This window comes from Panthera uncia (genome assembly GCF_023721935.1).
Source record: "Panthera uncia isolate 11264 chromosome B3 unlocalized genomic scaffold, Puncia_PCG_1.0 HiC_scaffold_1, whole genome shotgun sequence".
NCBI lineage: Eukaryota > Metazoa > Chordata > Mammalia > Carnivora > Felidae > Panthera > Panthera uncia.
The window spans coordinates 13546488-13565393 of NW_026057582.1; the positions used below are offsets into that span (position 1 = coordinate 13546488).

At 43.1% G+C, this 18906-nt stretch overlaps 1 protein-coding gene across 6 annotated transcripts in view; it reads left to right on the forward strand.

The window, feature by feature from the left end:
- EFCAB11 (EF-hand calcium binding domain 11) overlaps window positions 1–18906 on the forward strand; it is a 159200-nt gene that overhangs the window by 74015 nt on the left and 66279 nt on the right. The window contains exon 6 of one of the 6 annotated variants that reach the window (XR_007453623.1): window positions 16074–16155. The exons of 4 other annotated variants lie outside the window; for them this stretch is intronic. Coding sequence is in view for 1 of the 2 variants with exons in the window: in XM_049612339.1 (XP_049468296.1) it covers window positions 3592–3638 (47 nt within the window). In the remaining variant the exon portion in view is untranslated. Of the gene's footprint in view, window positions 1–3591; window positions 3639–16073; window positions 16156–18906 lie in introns of all 6 variants that reach the window. One more of the 6 variants, XM_049612339.1, reaches the window with a different exon arrangement.

Here is an 18906-nt window from a genome sequence, read left to right on the forward strand (position 1 = left end):
ATTGTTGGGGCGCCTGGGTGGCTCACTCAGTTGAGTATCTGACTTCGGTTCAGGTCGTGATCTCATGGTTCGTGAGTTCGAGCCCCGCGTCGGGCTCTGTGCTGACAGCTCAGAGCCTGGAACCTGCTTCAGATTCTGTGTGTGTCTCTCTCTCTCTCTCTCTCTCTCTCTCTCTCTCTGCCCCTCCCCCGCTTGTGTGCGCGTTCCCTCTCTCTCTCTCTCAAAAATAAATAACATTAAAAAATATTTTTAAAGAAATAATGGTCTCTAACAATAATAATAGGAACAAGAGTCCGTATGAGGCCACCAGTATAAGTTAGCCTCATTTGGTAAAGGTGACGCATACTCTGCATTCTTCAAAAATATTTATTCAGACATGTACGTAAAAAGAAAATTATGGTACATGTTTGTAACTAATTGAGGTGTTCGGGTTTTTTTTGGTTGCTTGGTTTGGGCGGGGGAGCTTTTTTTTTTGGCAGTTTACCGTGGCTAAATAAATTAAATACATTATAGGTCATTGCAAAATTGAACAAATTTACGTTGAGTAAGTGATGTGGTTTTATCAGATTATACCATAATTGATATTATAAGAGAGTAACAGGTGCCGGGGTACTGAGACGAACCGACATCCGAAACAACAGAAGTGATCAAAGGAAAATAATAAGAAATGACCTAAATTTCATCAAAGAAGAGGTGTCTTTCTAATGTCTTTAAATACAAATGAAAGTAGTAAGACAAAAAGGAGAGACTAACAAAGAGAAATAGTCCTGTGAAATGAGTCTGGCCACCAGAGCTTAACAAAAACAATAAAGCATAGACAAAATGGGGGTAAGTATTGAATACACTAGCCCCTGAGTCATGATCAAAGGACAGGAAGATGGGTGTTTTGGCAAAAAGAAAGGTCAAAAGAAAGCAGAAAGTGCAGTTGAGGTCAATTCAAATGAGGTAAAGGAGTAGAGGAAAATAATACCAAGTGGGCCATGTTCAAAGGTAATGAATGTATATCCTACTGTTGTGCACATCGCTTAGCAACAAGCAATTGAAAAACAGAATGAAGAAGGAAGTACAAAAAGCAATTAAGGAAAGAAAAGAGGCATACGCCTTGTGAAGTAATCAGGTACAAGATGAAAATGAGAAAAGCCAAGATGAAAAGTGAATTCAGACCTCAAAAAAGGTTAAGATAAATACTCACATTTGTTAATTGTCTCTTGGGTCAGCTAAAAAAAATAAAGTTAGACACTGAATGGTAATAACCATTAAAATAACTGCCCAATATAGATGTATTGATTGCCACCAAAAATATACTCCATATTCTTTCTATAAAACATTGAAAATACATTTAGATATTCATATGGTTTAATATTTTAAGAAAGTATATCTTAATTTAGTACGACAAAAGCTGATCTGTGAAAATGATTATTTCAAAAATATTATTTAGGAAGGCATTTGGCAATGATTCCTGTCTTTCATTTTATTATTTCAGATACGGATGTTGCTTTGTACATATCTAATACCTTATTTAAAATATTTGGACAGTAGGTAGCCTCCAACATGTTTGTAAAGTTCAAAAGTACCTTTATGTAAATAATAGCTTCTAAAGGCCAGTAGACGCATTTAAAAATAAGCAAATAAATCAATTCATCCCATATTCGGTAGGGAAAATAGAACACATTTCCAATATATAAATTTAGATTTGACCTGTAAACACTGAAAGCAATACAAACTCAAAGACCACAGTTACCACAGGGTTCATCTGGTGGAAGATACTGTCTCAAAGTATTCTTCAGAGCTATCTTCTAGTCTGTCCCAACTGCAAGCTAAAATGTGTCTTCTGACTTTTGAAAGAGCAGACTCTCCAGGCTTTTTCTTCCCCACCCATGAAGGAAGTGATCAGCATTCCACAGTGTTGGAGAGAAGGCACAGACTTAATTACAGACATACAAACGATTGCACAAAAAAAATGGCAATAATCAGGCTCTTTTTATTATTGAGTTTTGGGACCTGAATGTCATCACTCATGGTATAGCATAACAGCCCTTTCTGCCAATTAGAGTCCTTACTGCTCACTGTTTGGAGAGTGGTAAATTAAAGTGCACAGTTGGCTCTCAAAACAGTTCCTCAATGTCTTAATACATGAAGGGGTGCCTTTTGAGACACTCTGTTTTTCAGCTAGTACTCAAAATTTACCCATTGCTGAAGCTGAGTACTTCTAATTACAGCAGCAGATCAAAACAACTGCTATACCCTTTCATAGAGTAAAATACCGTATCATTAAGTCTGAGACACATTGATTCTCGGGCACCATCATATTATGTACCCCTAATGAAAGAAGAAATTCTGCCCATTAAACCATGACACAATGCTAAGATACCAATGATTGTAAAGTGCATCACAATTTGAGAGATTTTTAAATTGTGGAAAAGGTGTCCTGAGAAGCAAAGGAATCAGATAATATGCACCTTAAGCCCAAACAAACATTTCATAGCCACCTGGTTCTGAATTGTTTTCAGGTTTTGTGTATTAAATCCTGTCTCCACCCAGTTTACTTTACTCTGCCCTTTAAAACCCTCTTCTTGGCCTCGTTACCTTATTTCCCCGGATGTAACTTTGACTTCGCTCAAAGAGAGTTTTGGTCACCTCCCTGGAGAGCTGGTCTCTGACCCTTCAGTCACACAGCCTTTCCTGACCTAGCTCAGCCTCGTTAGAGGGTGTAGACGTGCACTGTGGACGCTCACCGGGCTCTTTCTTTCCTTGCGAGCAGAACCTGGGTATCAGGGGATGAAGACCCAGGGCCCCCATCTCTACACAGCCATGGTAGAACTTCCATTCCGGGTGGGTCATGCTCCCTCTAAATGCCTGGCGTTGTGCGGGTGGCAGAGGCTGCAACAATGGCAGGTCACTGCAGACAAGGAATTTGCAGCGTCGTGGGAGAGTAAACGCACAGAGAGCAACTAGAATTCACCCAGTTTTGGCCATGAGGGGCGACACCGCTAGGGGATAAAGTTCCTCTCCACCTCCTTTGTGATTTACCGTCCCTCTCTTCTTTTCCTCTGACCCAGCTTACCCCTTCACAACATCGGATGGCTGTGATCTCCCTCACCCTGCAGAGTAGCCTGTGTGGAATGATCCACCAGCGGGCTACTACCTCCACCCATAAACACTCTTTGAAAAGGAATTTGCTCTCATTCAAATCAGCCACCCCAAACAGGAGCAGGAGCAACTCATTGTAAGGATGACATCGGAAGTCTTGGAGAGATAACATGTCAGAGAGGCCCAGCACCCTCTGACCTTCGTGTATGACCTCTGCAGCCCCCATTTGCTCAGTGGCTCCACTCCCTCCCTTTCTGCAGCACCAGCACCACTGCTACTGGTAATAATAGGACCCCCTCTGGAGCCGGCATTACCTCCAGCTCCAACTCAGCCAAGGGTGATCTGTGCTTGCTGTGTTCATTTCCCCAGTCTCTTCATTGCTCAACTCAGTACAGCGTGGCTTCCACCTCTGAGAGCTCTGCTGAATGACTGCGGAGTTCACCAGTAATCTCCTAATTACCAAATTCAAGGAATACTCTCTAATCTCCGACCTCTTTTCAGCCTTCACCCTGGTGACCACGCCCTCCCTGGAACATCCTTTTCCACCGGTACGTGACAGTGCTCATTCCTGCACTCGGTCCTACTGTATCCTTTGGTGGCTGTATGGGACCTTTGGGTCTGCCTGTATGACCCTTCCAATTGTTTCCCCTTTACCAATCTCCTTCCTCTGGGAGATTTCATTCACAGTCTTCCCTTCCATGTGGAAGACCCCCCAGCTCCATGTCTTTATCACAGTCCTGTTTTCTGAATTCCAGCCCTATAGCTTTCTCTACTGCTAAACATCTCTCTTTCTGGATGTCTCCATCGACCCCTCAAACTCCACATGTTCTTAGTGCTTTCTGTTGTCATCCCCTTCAGACCTGCTGATCTTTTCTTGTATTACTCTTCTTGGTTCACAATATCACCATCTATCCAGTTACCCACTCCAGAGTCCTCTAAATCAATTTCCTCCCTTGACCACTTAAAACCAACTGGTCATCAGACTTGGTCTATTCTACCACCCAGGTCTGTCTCAGATTATTTTCCTCCTCACCATCCTTAATCCATGCTGTGCTCACTTGCTGGAACAAATGCCACAGACTGGGTGGCGTAAGCAACCAAAATTTATCTTCTTACCATTCTGGAGGCTGGAAGTCTGAGATGAAGATATCAGCGGGGTTGGTTTTTTTCTGAGGCCTGTGTGTTTGGCTGGCAAATAGCTGTCTTCCCTGTGTGTCTTCTCATCTTCTCTTTGTGTGTCTGTGTCCTATTTTCCTCTTCTCGGGATACCAGTCATAATGGATTAGAGCCACCCTAATGACCTCACTTTAAACTAATTAACCCTTTAAAGATCCTATCTCCAAACAGAGTCACGTTCCGAGGTACTGACATTGAGGACTTCAACATGAATTTTAGGGGACACAATTCAGCCCATAGCACATGCCCTCATCATGTCCTTACAAGCTAATATGTGCTCTCTTAATTAGTTTCCCTACTTCCGGTATCCTTTCCCTTCTAAAATATCCTCCATACCACCATCAGAAAGATTATTCTGATTTCAGTTGTGAGCACATGAGTCTCTTTGCTTCAAACTCTTTAATGGCTCCCAGTTACATAGAGTATAACCTCTAGATTCCTTCAAAGGGCATTCTTCCATGATCTGGTTCAGCCACTGTCCTATTCATATAGTACTCCAACCACTCTGAAATATTTAAAGTTCTCTAAAGGTTTTAGACCTGCACTTCTGCCTTTGTACATGTAGCACTCTGTATCTGGAATATTCTTAATTACCTCCCTCTGGCCATCTCCAACTCATTTTTTTTAATTTTCTTTTTTAAATGTTTATTCTTGAGAGACAGACAGAGCATGAGCAGGGGAGGGGCAGAGAGAGAGGGAGACACAGATTCCAAAGCAGGCTTCAGGCTCTGAGCTGTCAGCACAGAGCCCAACACGGGGCTCAAACCCACGAACCATGAGATCACGACGTGAGCCAAAGTTGGATGCTTAACCGACTGAGCCACCCAGGCACCCCTCCAACTCCTTTAAGACTCCATGCAGGTAGCACATTCTGTAGGAAGTGGTGCCATAGAGTAACCTGGAGGAGATACGTCAAATAGCCAATAGTACAAGCTGAAGGAAAATGTTAATATATGAAAAAGCATCTCTTTCATATGAATGTAATAAAAAAGAATATGTTAAATGTAAATTAAGCTAGTTGTTATAGACTTTTCTCATTCTGCAGAGCCTCCGGAGCTTTCCTAAAGGACAGATTAGGAAACTTTCGTCTTCCTTTTCATCATGTACTTAGCCATCAGCTCAGGACCCTCATCGTACTTAATGATTTCCTGACGCCTTCCTAAATCTGGAGTGCCATCCAAAGGGTTGTGGTGAAGTTCAGCGCACTCCCTCTCAGCAGCCTCTGTCCTTTAGCTCTAGACACTCAGTAACAATGCAGCGTTCCCCCAGCTTTTCTGAAAGTATGAGCACAAATTGCAAGAAATGCAGTACACATTGGGAGATGTCAGTACATTAGGAGTGACGTGAAAAATCTGATGGAGTCAGGGGGAACAGGTGGACATTGCAGGATAACATAAAGGGGAGGTCAGTCCGTTAGTAATGCAAGGAATATGATGGACTTAAAGAAAAGGTATAAATTACAGGGTAATGTAAAGAAGAGGTCAGTACATTAGTAACATGGGAAAACTGGCAGATTTGGGAGGAAAGAGTGCAAATTGTAGGATAATGCACGGTAGTGGCTTCACTGCAATGGTGAGCTTCCATCCTATCAAGGAGGCCCGCTGGCCATGCAGCCACTCCTAGAGCTTCCGCTATTTTTATGGTTCCGTCTTACAGCAGAGCTTTGTGTCGTTTAGAACTCTTGATTAAACTCCAAGCTAATATTACAGAGAAAAATCATTATTCTGGCCTAATAGAGGAAAAAACAGAATGATTCCTTCCACACTTCTGAATGCCTGAACCTATAAACCTCGTATTTGTCAACTCTAATAAACACACCCCTTTTGGGGGGGGGACCCTTCGCTGCACACAGACACACATTCCTCCAAGAGGCTTTATGAACAGGACTGCCATTTCTGGGCTCAAGATAGAATTTAAAACCATCATATAATAAAACTCTTAAAGAACAATTTTAAAGCATAACAGATAATGAGAGACTATTCTCAGTGGACCTCTCTTGTTTTGAAACATCTTGCGAGTGGGGCGCCTGGGTGGTTCAGTCGGTCGGGTGTCCGACTTCGGCTCAGGTCATGATCTCGCGGTCCGTGAGTTCGAGCCCCGCATCAGGCTCTGTGCTGACAGCTCAGAGCCTGGAGCCTGTTTCAGATTCTGTGTCTCCCTCTCTCTCTGACCCTCCCCCGTTCATGCTCTGTCTCTCTCTGTCTCAAAAATAAATAAACGTTAAAAAAAAAAAAAAAAGAAACATCTTGCGAGTGAGGCACTGACTTTGCTTTTTCCAGAATATCTTTTCAAAGGTGTTTGGATAGCGAACAGGCTTAGAAGATAGAGTCAGGGTCTTCCTCCAGAACAAAAGGTAGGCATGCTTATCAACCATTTAAAAAGAAACGGGCTCCCTCAACTCAGGCTTCCCCTTCCGTAATGCAGCCCTCCATATGTGTAGGCACCCATCTGGGCCCATCTGCATCATCCCATAGGACTCGGGGTAAAGGGAACCGACACAAATGTGCTGACCCCCGTGCTGCTTGGTGCCATAGGTAATGGAGTCCTTTGTCTGTGAGCCAGTAATCATGGGTCCGCTGCCAGCATCCATGAATCTGTGGCAAGGCTACCTTGCTAGCTTGCAGGGAGGCTGAATTCCCAGGCCCTTCACAATTTTTAACAGTTTGATCAACAGTTTAACGGTTTGGGATGCTGACTGTGACGTGGCTTTCTGGAAGAAGGAGGAGGAAATGATGGTCTCTAATGGGAGTTGAAGAAAGTCCATGGGAGTTAGTAGCAATGTGTTGACCAAATTAGACGGGCAACCAGGCAATAATGATCCTCTGCTTTGTAACTTGTTAACGAAGAGGACTGGGGAGGCGGTGGCAGTACAGTTATGGAGACAGTGTCTGGGTTGCTGCTGACTCTCTTCTGGGCAAGAGGACGTCTCACCAATATGGTGGGCCGCCTTGAGTCTGCTCGGTAGTAATGACTGATGCAAAGATTCGTATTGGGTGGGCAGAAAGTTCTACTCCTTTTTCAGACAACACCTACATAGACTGAGTGAGAATGAAGGGAAATTTGTGAGTGCTCTAGGCAGAGGCCAAGAGTAAGTGGCCTTAGAACTTTGGCTCATTCTCTTGGGAGATAAGGAGCAGGGCACATAATGCCTGTTAAGGAAGAATGGCAACAGCCAAGCCATATTATGGCTCTGCTTCTCTTGCATTCTATGGTGCAAACGTAGATCCATGAGGAGATAAGGTCTCAAAGTTTTTGCATTGTTTAGCCAACTAATTGACATATATTTAGAGGTCCCTATTTGGAAAATAGTTATTTTGAAAAACAAGGGAATGATACATGCAAAATTCAGGAGAGCAGTTTCTTCGGAAGGTGAGGCACAGGGCTGAGATCAGGAAGCACCTCACAGGTAGCTACAGCAACGTTGGTCATTTTCTAGTTAAGTTGGGGATGAGTTTGCACGTTTGGGTTTTATTATCATGCTTCATAAGGCAGTTATTTGTCACATATATTTACTCTTTGTTCCAAGAATTACATGGTACATTTTGGCAATACGCTGAGTTTGTAATTAGAATTACTGGATTTCTATGGATTACGTAACAGCTGTTAGATTTCTGTGTGGATATTTGTAGGGTGGAGGTTAATGTCTTCCCATAAGATCCCTACAGCATCCAACAGGAAAAGGGTGTATCTACATACCGTAGTGGGAGAAATTCTGGAGAGGTTCAGTGTTTTTTTTCCTTTTTGGATAATAGGTCCTGAGATTACAGTGACCCCCCTCATCCGCGTATTCACTGTCTACGGTCTTAGTTACCAACACTCCCCCGCAGTCCAGAGGCAGATGGTCCTCCTGATGTGTCTTCAGAAGGTCAGTAGCAGCCTCACACTACATCTCGGCGCCTGTGTCCTTCACCCCCCTCCCCTCCTCACGTACGCATTTTGTCCTCTCACATCACCACAAGAAGATCCATTACAGCACAATAAGGTATTTTGAGAGAGAGACCACATTCACCTAACTTTCATTACAACGTTTTAATTTTCTATATTATTAGTTATTGTTGCTACTGACATACCCCATTTTATCGCACCTTGCTTTATTGCACTTTGCAGGTATTGCTTTTTTTTTTTTTTTTTTTTTTTTTTTTAATAAATTGAAGGTTTGTGGCAACCCTGGATCAAGCACGTCTATTGGCGCCATTTTTCCAACGCCATTTGCTCACTTTGTTTTGGTAATTCTCGTGCTATTTCAAACTTTTCCATTATTACTGCTGTAGAGATCTGTAATCCGTGATTACAACTTGCGGAAAGCTCAGTTGATGGTTAGCATTTTTAGCAGTAAGGCATTTTAAAATTAAGGTGTAGACATTGGGCTTTTTGTGTTGTTGTTGTAGTTTTTTAGACATAATGCTATTGCACCCTTAACAGACTACAAGTAGAGTGCACGTGTAACTTTTATGTGTACCGGGAAACCAGAGTTCATTTCACTTGCTTTATTGTGATACTGGCTTCATGGCGGTGGTTTGGAACCAAACCCACAATATGTCCGAGGTATGCCTGTATTCTCTTACTGTGCCTGCTTTATAAATTAAACCTTATCATAGGTATGTACGTGTAGGAAAAAAACAGTGTGCATAGGGTTTGGTATTACCTACCGATTTAGACACCCGTTGGGGTCTTGGAACGTGTCCCCCGTGGGTAAAGAGGGACGGTTGCGTTGCAGATTAAGTGCTCGCGTATTTGCTTAAGCTAAGACTAATTAGAAATTATTTTAGTTTGAGGTCTAATTCTAGATACAGTTCATTTTCATCTTTCCTAAAAACGGCTTGTGAGTGCTTTCTATATTTATAGTGCTGAGGGGACATTGCCCAGGCATTTGAGAAATTGGGAAAATATTATGTGTACTCTACCAACATCTCTGTCCTTGGGGATTGGGGAAGCCTGTCTTATTTCCCTTCCAAATTCTGTCTGCTATAGAGTCAGGACAGAGAAGAGTTCTTTGAACCTGCTCAGGAGGCCAAACTCTAAGGAGAATTTTGTGCCTCCGGTGTCTTCCGAGAATGAGTGCAGCGCCTTGCTGACAGCTTCGTCTACAACGAGGCTTCCGGGAACCTCATCCCTTACCACATGTGTGAGGACTGCACACTCCTTGGTCTGGCTGACCTTGAGGGTCAAGACACTGATTTCTTTGTGAGGTCACCTTTAGGATCTTGTCATCATACTAGCTAAATATTTTATCGCCTACTATAGACCAAATGCTGTTGGCACTTTGTTTCATTTATTCTGTACATCAACCTGTGGTGGCTGTTATCATCCCCCCTATTCTATATTGAAGCAGAGCTTTGACATCTGACTCTTTTAAAAAAGAATTTCTTTTAATGTTGATTTATTTTTTTGAGAGTGAGAGACAGAGCACGGGTAGGGGAGCGGCAGAGAGAGAGGGAGCCACAGAACCCGAAGCAGGCTCCAGGCTCTGAGCTGGCAGCACAGAGCCCAATGTGGGGCTCGAACTGACAGACCGTGAGATCATGACCTAAGCCAAAGTCAGACGCTCAAGCCACTGAGCTGCCCAGGCGCCCCGAAGCACAGCTTTGGGATAGACGAGGTGACTTTTCATGTTCTCCTCACCAGAATGCAAACTAGGTCTTGTAATCCTTGTGCTTTAGCAATGCCAGAGCCTTGTCATTTAATTTGCTAATTCTAATAATATCCTGTGAGTGTACAGACTTTTCCATTCTGATGGAAATCAGAGTGCCGTAAGACACAGCGATCGGAAGTGGTGTGGTAAGGACAAGTGGGCCAACCTCTGTAGCCTCTGGGCAGGGGGGAGGCTACGTTGGGGGTTGCTGAGATCCTATCACCCCTCTTTTTAATGAATGCCATTAAATTCATTTCCTTCTCATCAAAACAGTGTCATCAGTATCTGGATGGCTAATGTTTTGAGATAAGCAGGATTTAACATTCCTAAAGTGTGAGCGGGGGGAGGGAACAGGCACATGAGGGATATTTTTATTTTGCTGAGAATGGTTTTATTTCCTCACCATGCTGGAATGAGACCAAGTGTCCCCAAGTTTGCTTCTATAAGAAAGCAAGCAGCATTTGAACAGTGCTTGGTTTCTGATACTCTCGTGAGTAGCGTGAAGGTCCTTTCCTCCTGATCCCTATGAGGGAACTCATTTACTTTAAGTGAGATGAGTATCAAAGGCAGAGTTTAAAGTGTCTGTATCCTTGGCTTGCAGATTTGTCTTTATTTGGCTACCGAAAAAATATCAAATAAAGACTTTAATCTGACCCACAGAATACTTAAAACACGGCACTGCAGTGAAAGATAGCACGAGTGAGCCTCCCCCAGAAGGCCCCCCAGGCTGGCGGCGTTGTTGAAGGTGAGTGCTCGGTGCCTGAGAACCCAGGAGGAGAACCCCCAGTTACAGTAGATTCAGGAGAGCATTTTACAGAAGACAGCTCACGGCCTAATTCTGTGGAGTGATTTTCTCTTGATATATACTTATACGTGCCTCATTTTGGTAGGGCTTGATGCAAAACCAAAATATCTTTCCTTGTAGGAAGAATATTTCACGTCATAAGCTCTTCCCGAGGACCACACAATCTCGTACACGGTCACTGTTGAAATACGATGCATAATTTGAAGTGCAGGCCACCCCATCCTACAAATACATGAAGGCCTTGGACGGTGATCAAAAAGAAAAAAAAATGTGTTTCAGTCCTTCTGGGCTTCTCCTCAGGGCCAGTTCTCCAATTCAGTGGCCACATCACACGCCGTGGATCCACCAGCTAAACAGTTGCTTACGGCACACTGTTCATGGACATAGCGGAGAGTTTTCCCCTTTGGAAGAAACAAAGTATCGTCCCCAGCTAAGAATGGGTTGGTTCCCAAGGTTTGGGGAAGTTGAATCTGGAACCTGGAACGTAATACCCAGAGAGTGTAATAAAATGGTGCTTAATTTCCCAGGCTAGCCCACCAGGCATCTTTAATTCCTAGTGAGGTTGACCCATACCCTCAAGCCTGTGTGTCCTGTTGGTGTTAAAATACAGAAAGATAAATACAAAAAAAAAAAAAATACAGAAGGAAAGGGGCGCCTGGATGGCTCAGTCGCTTGAGTGTCCAACTTTGGCTCAGGTCGTGATCTCGCAGTTCGTGGGTTCAAGCCCCGCATTAGGCTCTGTGCTGACAGCTCAGAGCCTGGAGCCTGCTTCAGATTCTGTGTCTCCCTCTCTCTCTCTGCCCCTCGCCCCCTCATACTCTGTTTCTCTCTCTCTCAAAAGTAAACAAACGTTGGGGCACCTGGGTGGCTCAGTCGGTTAAGCGTCTGACTTCGGCTCAGGTCATGATCTCATGGTTTGTGAGTTTGAGCCCCATGTCGGGCTCTGTGCTGACAGCTCAGAGCCTGGAGCCTGCTTCGGATTCTGTGTCTCCCTCTCTCTCTGCCCCTCCCCTGTTCATGCTCTGTCTCTCTCTGTATCAAAAATAAAATATTAAAAAAAATTTTTTTTAAAAGTAAACAAACATTAAAAAAAATTTTTTTAATAAAATACAGAAGGAAAAGGAGGCACAGTCTCTCCTCTGCCTTTCTGGGCTCTAGGGTCACCCTTTCTTTGTTGTCCTCATACCTCAGAGATCTCCAGTGTCCTTGTATCATGGTGTTCCAAAATCACCAGCTGCTTGTTCTCCACTCCCCACCCCCTAATTTCCTCATTTTAGCTGATCTCAGCTGGATGGTAGTAGGGATGTATTTTGATTAAACTAATTCACACTGAAGTGTGCATGACTGATAGCCCCTTAATCCTCCCAAAGGCCTTTGCATTATTAAGGGAAAATGCTTATTAAATTAAACAAGTATAGATTATTCAGGACCTAAAATAAAGTGAAAGAAAAGATTAAGGCAGAGCAAGGGACATTATGTTGGGATGTAACCTGGAAGAAGGGCTCAGCATGGAATTTGCTCGCTGGGGCTAGCTTCCCTAAGCCAGTCCTGCTTTTTATCACTTCTTTCTTTGTGCTGCTTCTGAACTCAATAGTTCCAGGAAAGGCCAAGTGTTAATATAGTAAGGCAGCAGTAGAAGCTGCATTGCTGGAGATGAGGTTTGGAGAGTGGGCTGGGGAGGGCCAGAGCACTGGCTGAGGACATAAATGACCAAGTGACTGTAGGTATGAATTATGTGCAAGGCATGGACACTGGCCTAAGCAAAGAGACTGAGGCATCACACTAAATAGAGATCGTGAGATCATTCAGCATATTCAGGGCCTGTCAACTGGCAACGAGCAAGTAGCCCTGTTTCTGCCTTCATACTTAGGTACAGCCTATTCAGGAGAGTAGACCTTAGGTAAATAATCACACAAAAACTAGGCCATCACACATCTGTCCCCCTGCCACATTAGATAAAGCAAAGGCTATCATGACCGCCTGTAAGTGGGGGCCCTGATAGACATGGGGGTTGCATGGCTTTCCCAGTGGGAGGCGGGTGTTTCAGGAAAGACTTGGGGTCAAGTCAGGGCAGCCACATGAAGAGGGTGGGGAGAGCATCTCAGGGAGAATGCACAGGGTGCATAATATCCATGTTCCAAATTGGAAGGAGCCCCCAGGGGAGGCTTGGAGAGGCAGGACCTGTGGGCTCAGGAGCCCAGAGAGAGACCAGCGCTGGTCGCCAAGTGTTGTAGCCATGTCTGGGGCTTGGAATCTCAAAGGTCTGAGGTTTGACTTCAAGCTTTTAAGCAAAAGAGTGACCCCCACACATAGAGCATGTGGCCCTGACTCTACACGTAACTGAATTTCAGAGAAGGGAAATCTATTCGTGGATTAAAAAAAAATTTTTTTAAGGTTTATTATTTATTTTTGAGAGAGAGAGAGACAGAGTGTGAGCAGGGGAGGGGCAGAGAGAGACACAGAATCCAAAGCAGCTCTAGGCTCTGAGCTGTCAGCACAGAGCCCGACGCGGAGCTCGAACTCACGAACCGGGAGATCATGACCTGAGCTGAAGTCGGAGGCTCAACCGACTGAGCCACCCAGGCATCCCTACTCGTGGATTAAAATTAAAATCTGAAGGGAGCACAGGACATGCTGTTGTTGTGTGATTTGTAATTTGAGGGGTGCCCATCAAGGCCCCCACTTCAAAATATCTTTCCAATCACTCCTGACACAGTGTCTAAAATCCTGTAATTTAAAACTCAGGTTCCCTAACAACCAAGGTTTAGGCATAAGGTGACATTAAAAAAAATTGTTCAGAACCCTAGTCATCCTTTTCTAAAGTGCCTTTTTCTTCTCTCTGTGACATCTCCTCCTTCAGATGCCCAGAGCTCATCTGTCAGTCTGTCAGTCAACACAGGATTTCAAGAAAGGACCCGATAGAACTTACATGAACTTTATGATGCAATTTTCAATCGGTCTGTTGCCTTCTCCTAGCATGTAAATGTGCAACCCGTTGTAACTCAAATTGCCTTAAGTGATAAATGAAATCTGTTGGTTCGCACAACTGAACCCAGCAGAGGTGAGATGGGCTTGGGTGTAATTTTATCGAGGCTGGGGCTCCGCTCTGGATCTCTAGGATTCTTCAGCCTTGCCCTTCCTCCCCCGTGTCCACTGTGATTGGTCTGATGCCCTTGTACTGACTGCAGTATCTCCAACCTTCACAGCCACCGCATCACCAGCCTGAGCTGTGAGCTGCTCTCCTCGGGAGGGTCAGAAGTCCTGGGCTTCTCCCTGAGGTGGTGGGACCCCCCTGAACCAATTATGAGGACCAGGAGTGTTTGCTAATCTGAGAACCAGTCACTGTGAGCAAGGGGGTGGCATTCTGCTGATAGCACCCCTGGAGCTGTGGGCCGGATCCTTCCCCCCTAAATCCCAGGGCTGCTAGTTATCAGCAGTGGGGCAGGGTCAAGTGTGGTCTAAGGCAGTGCCAGACAAAGCTGATGGCCCAGGGGTATTTCTGTTTTAAACTTTTTGTCTACTTGTAGAATGTTAGAGCACCGTGGGCATCAGCAAGCAGATGGGAAGGGAATTGTTTTTAGAGTGGGCGTTGGGGCCATCTAAGGGTCCTTTGTCCTGACATTCAGTCACCCATCTGCTAGTATGGCTCAGGTTATCCAGTGAGTGTTGTCTGTGACATTCCTGTGCTGTAAGCATTTGAGCTCAGTTGTCTGTGACCTTCAAAGAGGCTAAGTGTGTGGCTGTGGTAGATGGAGTTCAAAAAAGATGTAGATCCTGTTTGTTTAGGACAGTTATGCATTATTTAAAACTATTTTTAAAAATTACAGTGTTCCTCATTGGATGTGTTAGAATAACTTCATAAACTGGAGTTTGGCAGGAGGGGAGGGAGGTGCAAACGAGGGTTACTGCTTAATGAGAGGTTTGATGGTCTTTGTTCTCTATCTACCTTATCTAAGTTAAAATAGATTTTTAAATTCAAATAAATGAATTTTCAGATTTTTTTAACGGGAATGGTTTTATTTCTTTTTTAAAAAAAATTTTTTTAACGTTCATTTATTATTGAGAGACAGAGACAGAGCATGAGCATGGGAGGGGCAGCGAGAGGGGGAGACACAGAATGGGAAGCAGGCTCCAGGCTCCGAGCTGTCAGCACAGAGCCCGACACAGGGCTCAAACTCACAAACCGAGAAATCATGACCTGAGCCGAAGTTGGATGCTTAGCCAACTGAGCCACCAGGCGTCTCGGTTTCATTTCTTATAACATTTACTACAAGGCTATATTGAATTTTTCAGAAATATTCCCAAATAAGGCAAAAAAAAAAAGTGTGTGTGTGTGTGTGTGTGTGTGTGTGTGTGTATGGCATTTAAAAATTTTAATCCCAGCTCTTTTCTGCCTGACCAACTATATGTTGTTAATATTCACATAGATATTAAAATAAAAAGCATACACATCCTCACCAACAAAGATGATGTACAGGAGGCTTCCTATTGCTGGAGATACAGAGAAATAAAAGGCACACTTCCTATCCTCAGGGAACATCACATGTTCCATCCGGGAAGAAAGGCAAAAACATGGAAAATAAACAGTGGCAGGTTATCCACAGCCTAGTGCCACCGAGCGAGATAAAAGGAGGAACAGTTGCCGGGGTGAGAGGGCAGGCCCACGGGGATGCAGAGGATGGGAGAGGTGTGGGCATCAGCAAGGAAGGGGAGAACATCTCCGGCCAAATAAGTTTACTTTTGCAGTTAGTTGGCTTTTATCCCGTCTTCCCTCAACTTGTTATTACAACGTTGCTTAATTCCAAGATTTTCTTCGCTGTTGATATTTTCCGCAGAATTGTTAGATTGGATCATTGTGGATCCCCTCCAATCGTTTGTGTGTTTTCTAACCTTTCTGTAATGATTCCCTATGATCCTTTCAGAATTGTTTTGCGACGGTATCCTAATGTAATTCTACATTTCTCTTACAATGATGAAGAAAGTATTGTCACAAGCAAACTAGAAAATAAAAGTATTAACAGTTACATTTCTCATGAAATAAATGTAGGGATAGTTACTTATCTGTAGGTGCTAAAAACTGTCCCAGATACACAGTCACTATTTGATAGCATCTTAAAATGTTCGGGGCTGTCGCTCACGGATGTCTTGGCCTCCTGACACCCTCATGTGAATTTTATAAGACATGAGAATTTCAGAAAACTGAATCTGACTATAACCAAGTTGGCAGAGTTCTTAGCTACCTTTATTTAACGTTGAGTTGTTGGATTATTCTTCAATTAGTAAATCTAGAAGTAAAGCTGAAAGTTTCCATTTAGCGTATGTTTCTCCTTTTAAGTTCTTTCCTGTCCTTTCCTGTTCATTTCCTCCTAGCAAACCCGTGAGCTCCGGTATTTGGCTGTGAATTCCTCTTGGACTGGGATGGTTGAATCCCTGGAGCTTTGGACAGAGCTCAGTGAGTGCTCAGTGAATGAATGAAAACAACATTTCACACAAGAATAGAAAGAAATAATGCTGAGGAAATTAGGTACAAGTACGTCTTATGATTTAATTTTCACACATGATTTTGAACAATCTATCTTGTCATAGCAACTTCCTGCTAGTTTTACCTAACCAGGAGCTAAACTTGATATAATGGCAGTGAGATTTATAAGTCTGGCAGAGGATGCTTGAACATCAATTATTTTGTAAAGCAGACCTGTTATCTGTGACATGTTACCGCATCGATGATATGGATGCTCAGATTTTTAAAAGATCTTTGGCTTCCTCTTCTGCATAATTAAGTTCTTTTCAGAACAACTTATATATTGTGGATTTCACATATGTGTTTCAGACTAGTCAACACAACTAAAATTTGATCGTGATTACTGGCTTTTCAAAGCCTTCCTTCATTTCCCAGCAGTCAGCTTCCTGTCAGAATTCATTTCCCATTTGGAAAATCTCTCTCTGACCTGCAGTTTTTTGGACACAATTCATCCTTCACAAATTTGAGTCTACCCATTGTCATCAATCTGTAGCTTCTCAGATGCCAAAAGACCCCTTTTTATTCAGAGTGATAAAATCTATCTAAAACATCAGAGGAGAGAAAACGAAGAAAAATATTTAGAGATTTTGTCCCCGTGATTTTTCTAATTAAAAAAGCTTTTCAGTGTGTATCTATTTCTGTTATTAAGCTTTAAGAAATCAAAGTAATAACCGTTAAATTGAAGCAAGATGTGCTTTCCATTCTCCCTCAATCTTTACATGATTAAAATTAAGCTTTGGCATAGCTGCAATATAATTCAGTTCAATTTAGCAAATATATATGGAAACCCTTTTGCTGGCTCCCCATTACTGTGGTGTCTACCAGAACTGCCTTTTAGTTTCAATAATTGAGTGTGAGATGTGAGCATTCCAGATGTGACTGCTGGGGAAAATAAAATCCAGTATGGAAGTAGGTTAGACTTTGAAGGCATCATCCACGATGGTGGACCGTAAGAATGTATTAGTTTTGGCTTGCAAAAGGGAAAGTCTTTCCATGTTAGGGGCACCGAGGTTGGGCTTAGCAGGGTGTGTACTGATTCTTGAACAAGAAAGGGACATGATGAGGAAGGTCTTCATCTGGCTGCAAGCTATACCATAGAATGAAGAAAGAGGTGGCTGGTCCACAGGAAGCCATTGTCACTGGGCCCTAATTGATGAGGTCCTGCTTCAAGGGGAAAGGAAATGGACATGTGAAAGGAAGTCGAGTCTTAGAAATATTACCCAAAAAGAAGCTGATAGCCTCAAGAACTGGATATTGGGAAGCAATGCAAAGAGAACTGCCAAGATTAGCTCCAAGGGCTGGGAGCCTAGGCAAGTAGGACAATCATGGTGCTCCATTAGCATAAATGGAGGATTAAAAAGAGAAGTGGACCCGGCAGAGCACTGAGAGGATACCCATGGTGAGGAGGGAAGCCAGACGAGAGGAGATCCAGGAAACTGGATCACGGGGACAAAGGGAAGACACTGTTTCAGGAAGACAGAGTGAACAGAGAAGAAGTAAGAGTCTGAGTTTGATTTTGTATAGGAGGACAAAATACTGACCTTTGAGTAACTTCAGAAAAGTGGTGGACGGGATGCCAGATGGCAAAGACCCTGAAAAGGGAGAAAAGTTTGTGTTCTTGCTGAGACTGTACTACAAAGTCCTTCATTTATTTCCAGTAAGAAACCCTTTTGGAGGAAATCCACTCCTTACCCGACTAGTAACAAAATGCTAGCCTGTTATTAATACCTGTAGGTTTAAAATGTACCTATTTTCGCACTGTAACTCAAAAACATTATTTTTACAAACCATTTGGAAATGACGTTTTTATTTTCTTTGATTCTTCTCTTTCAAAATTTTGCTTATCCCTTTCTGAGATTTATTTCTAGGTCATTGATTCAGATTCCAAAACTAGTATTTTCTGTAAGCTTATTTTATGCCTACTAGAGTTTAAATTCAGACATTTTCCGACAGTAGCAACCAAAATAGCTTCAAAGATGGTTTTTACCTCCACCTTACTTTTTCTTTCTTGATTGTATCTTTTCAAAAATGACCCAGATTGATAGCTTCTGAGATAGTATGCTATAGTAATGACACAGCTTTTTAGAATTGAGAAATATACTTTGGCCTCATTCTGGTTCTTGAAGACACCGTTTACTCCTGAGAGGAGCCAGTCAAGAATAAAGTACATTAGAACTGGAGTCACAGGAACTAGGTTCTGTGCCTGTCTTTGTTACATGACCTTGGGTCAACATCTAGAGTTTTTCATCTTTGAAGTGAGAGGATTATAGTAGAGGAACAATTAGGTCTCTTTCCAATGGAAAATCTCAGAATGCATGAATCTACTACTTTATTCTTTAACTTAATCATCAAGCCTACCATGTAGTATGGTTCCAAATTTGAAGATGTGGTCGGGTTCCTTGTGTGCTCCCCCTTCCCTGTTCCCTAAAGGTAGTGTATCCTCCGCTTATGAGGGACCATCATCTCCCCCTTCATGTGGCCAGCTCTTACCTTCTTACCCTGACCTCGTGGTGCCTATTTTCCCGTATTCGGTAGTACCCCCCGCCCCCAGCACCAAGCACCTCCAGTACAGATCAGGTGTTCAGTAAATATTTGATGATCGAATAAATGGGTTACATTCTATTTTTTAAAATTGAAATATAGTTGACACACAATGTTATATGAGTTTCAGGTGTACAATAT